The 5710-nt window shown below is 34.7% G+C and overlaps 1 protein-coding gene across 1 annotated transcript; it reads right to left on the bottom strand.

Moving 5' to 3' along the window:
- Window positions 1–261: 261 nt before the first annotated feature.
- On the bottom strand, window positions 262–5469 carry LOC132641878 (F-box/FBD/LRR-repeat protein At1g13570-like). Its single transcript, XM_060358970.1, has 4 exons — window positions 4440–5469; window positions 1123–1961; window positions 861–1028; window positions 262–730 (listed from the first exon to the last, which is right to left on the bottom strand). Exons 2-4 carry the CDS (start codon window positions 1936–1938, stop codon window positions 428–430), a joined length of 1287 nt encoding a protein of 428 aa, XP_060214953.1. The 5' UTR covers window positions 1939–1961; window positions 4440–5469; the 3' UTR covers window positions 262–427.
- Between the last annotated feature and the right edge of the window lie 241 nt (window positions 5470–5710).

A 5710-nucleotide genomic window follows, 5' to 3' on the forward strand; every position in this document is an offset into this window, starting at 1 on the left:
GGGCTTGCTCCGCCCCTGCATAGAAGTGCTACCTAGTGAAGTACTAATAAATTCATACTACTCCGAAACCTCCTGGCAAATTTTTCAAGATTTGAGAGAATGCTTCATGATCGCTACAGTTATCTCATCAAGTAGAGAATTAACCCACAACATACTTATAACAAACAACCAGTATCAATTCATGTCACGTCTCATTTCTTAGATCAATCAATAACAAGCATGAAATTAAAAACCATTTCAAACTTAGCATTATGAAAAAGATTAGTCAAAACGTTCGACCAGATTCACTTATGGGAAAGGCAAAACACAGCCTTAGACTGTATCAACATTCATTTCTATTTACATTTTCAACTTCCAAGACATTTTAGCCAAAAATCATGATCCGATTGAAGACTTGTGAAGGTTAAGCAGGATTATGATATGGATACTAATCTACATTATACACAACGTGGGCTTTAGATGATGCCCGAGGAAAATTTGTTATCTCCGCGAGTACTTTGAGAGATTTTTTATCTTTCATTCTACGGGGCTTGATTAACATTCTGACCAGTGCTGGGGACTTGGCCAACAAAACCTTGATAAGTTGCATTTCAGCCTCGGTTCCTGCTACATTGTAAATCTTAACTGTCCTGAGGTGATTAAATGTCATATTTGAGAAGCTTGCAGGAATCTCATCAACAGCATCCCGGGGCACGGGTTCATAATAGATCTCATCTCTAAGAACACACACCTAAGAGAGATCAAGAAAAACCCATCAGTCTGAATTTGAAATTGAAGATCTTATGAGCATTGCAAAACAAGAAAGTCATTACATCCGAAAAACACATATAAAAGAGAGAGAAATACACATCATTAGCAACCTCAATTTCAATTTCTTCTAAATTTGGGGAGCTTCTTATCAAGCAAAGAGCAAATGAAAGCACAACGAATTCTCCCAGAATAACCCAAGATAGGCAAAGGCGTTTAAGACAGTTAAGAGAAGAGGGAAGCCTTGTTGGTATAACTTCAGCTTGTCCAACATAATCGGCCTAGGAAGAAAATGTCAAAAATCAGGATGACTCAAAGCCCAAAAGATGGTAATCTATCAAATTGCATAACAATTAAGTCATCAAGCAACATTACCTCGACATAGTCCTGATTCCAGCAGAGATTCTCGAGAGCAGGAATAGACTCAAAAATCTCGGCAAGATCACGTTCTGCCTCCAAAAAGAATGATGTAGGCTTATATGAAACTTTGGAAAGAAGAGGGACATTTTTTAGATGTAAAAAATTTATATTGCCTATGAAGAAAAATGACCTCAGCTTGGGAGCACTAAATTCAATGAGGTCCGAAAATTTGTCATTTTCCAGCACCAAATGCTCAAGCAACGGGCAATGGGAGATTAAACTTCCAACCAATTTTGAAGAAATTCTGACTTCAATTAGTTCTAGGCCAATTAACCTATCAAATCCCTTAAAGAGTGGTGGAGAACGTATGAGACACCTATGGAGAGTCAAATGCCTCAGTTGCAGACATGTGAAAAATGACGAAGGTAGTTTGTATTGGTCACCTAACGGAGGTTTAAGAACAAAATGTTGAATGTCATACCTAGAGAGGAAATATATCAAGTGGTGAATATTAGGACATGATTTAAGATCAGGAATGTCAAGGGTAAACTTGGTAATTGGTCCAGTATGAAGGGTCAAGAGGTGACAAAGAACGTTAGTAAATCCAATTGTAGGGGAAATTAAGTCCTCTACTGTTTTCCAAAGTGTTTGATCAAGTTTCAATTGTGGAAGTCTACACCAGTTATATCTCCATTTCTTTGATAAGATGCTTGTCCTCACAGCATCTCGTAAAGGCAACCTCATTAAAATTTCATCGATTACACTCTCAGGAAGGTTGCTAAGTACATGAGGGGAAGGTAAGCCTTGTTTTTGGCCATTAGAAGGTATCATATTAAATGATTGCCAACAAGAATCTGCAGAAAATAAACAAGAATACAATAGGTAAGAAATCTCCAAACTGTCTGGTGAAAGTAAACACTACATGGACAGCATGCAACTGTAATAACCCAATTTTTAAATAAGGGTTATTTGGTAATTTAGCTAAAAGGGGATTTTTTTTTTTTAAAAACGAAATTTAAAGGGGAAAAAATAGAAAAGAAAGAAAGTGGGCCAAGCCTAAAAGGAACAACAACAACAAGTCAACAACAACAACCCAGTGAAATCCCACAACGTGGGGTCTGGGGAGGGTAGAGTGTACGCAGACCTTACTCCTACCAAGGTAGGACGGCTGTTTCCGAAAGACCCTCGGCTCGGCCAAGCCTAAAAGGAAAAGGAAAAGAAAAAGGAAGTAAATAGTTATAAAGTCTGATGGACACCATCAGATGTGAAACAGTTTGCGTGTTGAGCTTTTCAAAACTTATGGCAGCTCTCTCGCCGGTTTACGAGTAATTATCCTATTTTTAGCCTTAATTCTTGATTAGCATTTCATTACTTTCTCTTACTCCATCCGTCCGTTTTTCCTCGTCCAGTATATAAAAAATAGATGTCCATTTTTATTGGTACGGTTTGGAAAATCAAGAGATCATTTACCATTTCATACATTTTTTGCCTTTATTATTAATTATTGAATTGTAAACTTCAATGAATTGTTAGTGGCTCCACAACTTAGTAATAATAAAATTGTCATTCTATTTATGGCTCCACAACTTAGTAATAATAAAACATTTGATGGCTTAGTCCATCCGACCTTATAACTATTTACTTTCTTTTCCTTTCCCTTTTGGGCTTGGCCCACTTTCTTTCTTTCTTTTCCTTTAAATTTCAATTTTGTTTTTTAAAAAAAATCCCCTTTTAGCTAAATTACCAAATAACCCTTATTTAAAAATTGGGTCATTACAGCAGCTGCTTTTCACATTGTTAAATTAACATGGCACGACTCTAAGAACAAAAGAAAAGGTGCATTATATTTAAATTATGGATCTAGTTTTCATCTGAGATCCGATGCAGATTCTTTTTTCTATTTGTAACATTATCTATCACTTGGTACTATTTGACACTTCCTTGAACATCTAAATGTTGTTTTTGATATCACAACAGTGGTGTACACTGGTTTTGTGTAAGCGGTGTCAAGTTATTGTCACAATTCGACTTATATATACGACTTTGGGCTCAGGGTCTGTGGGTTCTTATTCCACATTGATGATTAGTTTGCAGTAATTTTTAAACTTAATATGTGTATAGACCAGTGACGGAGCTAGAAATTTTGTCAAGGGTGTTCGAATTCATATAATCTATATATTAAAGGTGTTCAATATGTAACATATGTCTGTAATACGTAATATAGACATAATCTTTTGACAAGATATTATTTATGTAACTATTTTTTTCAGCAAAACAGTATCGTATGACACAACTTGGTTCATTGTGCCTCTACCACTGCCTAGTCTGGTGAGGGAGACAACTTGTTGACGGGGTGTCATCCGACACCACTTCATCTAACAAAATTCACTAAGGACTCGTCTGACCATAAAAATTATTCACTTTTTTTTTTTGGGAAAAGGGTCAAAAATACCCCTCTACTTTGGAAAAAGGGCTAAAAATATCCTCCGAACTTATTTTGTGTCAAAAATACCCCTTCCATCCTTAAAGTTTTCAAATATACCCCTGTCTTGACGGAAATTATCCCCCAAAATCATTTTTTAAACCTGCTCCATCATTTAAACCCGACCCAACTAAATAATAACTCATAAGATCCCCTTATTCCCCCAATATGTAGGTTTGAAGTTTGAGGGAATAAGGGGATGTTATGAGTTATTATTTAGTTGAGTCGGGTTTAAATGATGAAGCGGGTTTAAAAAATGATCTCAGGTTATTTTGAGGATAATTTCTGTCAAGATAGGGGTATATTTGAAAACTTTAAGGATGAGGGGATATTTTTGATCCAAAATAAGTTCGAAGGATATTTTTAGCCCTTTTTCTAAAGTAGAGGGGTAGTTTTGACCCTTTTCCCCTTTTTTTTCCAGAACATTTTTTCACTTTATTTGAAACTCAGTATCTGGCCATGAAAATTCCAAATCAAACTTAAAAGTTGTACTTCAAATTTGGAAAATACAACTCACTTTTTACTTTTGAAACTCAGCATCTGGCCATCAATATTTGGCATAGAAGATATTATCCCTAATATTCTTTGCAAAAATTATAACCAAACACAAATCCATCTTCAACTCCAACTCCAACCCCATAAATTCCAAATAAAGATAAAAATATTTGGAATCTATGGCCAAACACCAACTAACACCCCCATAAAGTTTTAAGCAAAACCAAGTACAATTTCAGGAGATTTAATAATACCAAGAAACTAAAAATAGAATGTTGATTTCAAGATTGAACAGAAGCATAAAAGCAGATGAGTTGTATTAGCAATGAAGAAAACATTGGAGAGGAAGATGAACCTGAGAATGAAGTACTCTGCGTGTGTTGCAGCTTCAACCCTCAACAATGGAGAAATGAGGCGTTACAGTGTAGTAGTAATGTTTTTGGGCCTCAGCACAGATCCCATGTTTCTTCCATCCGGCAAATAAAGGTTAATTTGCACGATTGTCCTTCCTCGGGTGGTCAAAGTTTTGCGCTCCGCCTAATATCTTTCGCCTAATATCTCGAGTTTCTGGGTTCGAATTCCAATATAATAAAAAAAAATAGAGTTTCGTAGCAAAATCAGGTCTATTCGAGCAAAACTTTTAGCCAAAAATTGGCCTTAAAGCCTAACTTTTGTCCAAAATTGGGCCTATTCAGGCAAAAGTTAGGCCTTAAGGCAAAGTTTCTTCGAAAAGTCTTATCTAGCGACATTCATTCTTTTTTTTATTTAGCAGGAATTCGAACCTGAACCTCGGAATATTTTTGGCTATTTTTTTAAGCAAATGGTAAAAATTAAAGACCAGCAATTTTAGGGGGGAAATTAAATACCAGTGCATTTAAAGGGCAATTCGCACAAAAAATAAAATGAAGAAATTGTACGAATTTCCTTTCAAATGAGATGGTTTTTAAGAGGGCATTTGGCTACGCTTATAAGCTGGTCAAACCTGCTTATACTCACTTTTTTACTTATCTGCATATTTGGTAAACATGAAAAGTGCTTATAAGTTACATAAAGTTATAAGTCATAAGTTGGTCATTCCTAACTTATTATTTTATAGCTTATAAGCACTTTTGGTTTGACCGATCCTTTTACAATTTTATCCCTAATATTCTCATGTAATCCCTTAAATATGTTTTCTTAAATCAAAACCCCTAACCCGTTAGCATTAGTTTTGCAAATTCTCCAAACAAAAATTATTCTCGAAACCTTAAACGTTAACAATAGTTTTATAGATTCTCGTTGGCATTATTTGGGGTAATAAATTTATTCTTCTTTTGCATATTGTTTTATGAAGATGCATCCTGGTGTATTTTGCAATTTCTCTTGAACCTCTCATCTCTTTTTGTCCTTCTTTATATATTAATGTCATATATGTATTTTTTTTTTACTTATGCTTTTGTTGCATGTATTCTTTTTATTTTTAGTATATAATTGCAGCAGTGATAAATAAGATACGTTTTTGTCGTGAACTTGCACGTGTGTCGTATTAAATGTTACATGTACTTAATATTGTATTTTAGCTAATTATAAGATAATTTATATATAAAAATAATTTTATCTAATCAATTTTTTATTAAAAATAAAGTG

Source organism: Lycium barbarum, chromosome 5 (genome assembly GCF_019175385.1).
Source record: "Lycium barbarum isolate Lr01 chromosome 5, ASM1917538v2, whole genome shotgun sequence".
Taxonomy (NCBI): domain Eukaryota; kingdom Viridiplantae; phylum Streptophyta; class Magnoliopsida; order Solanales; family Solanaceae; genus Lycium; species Lycium barbarum.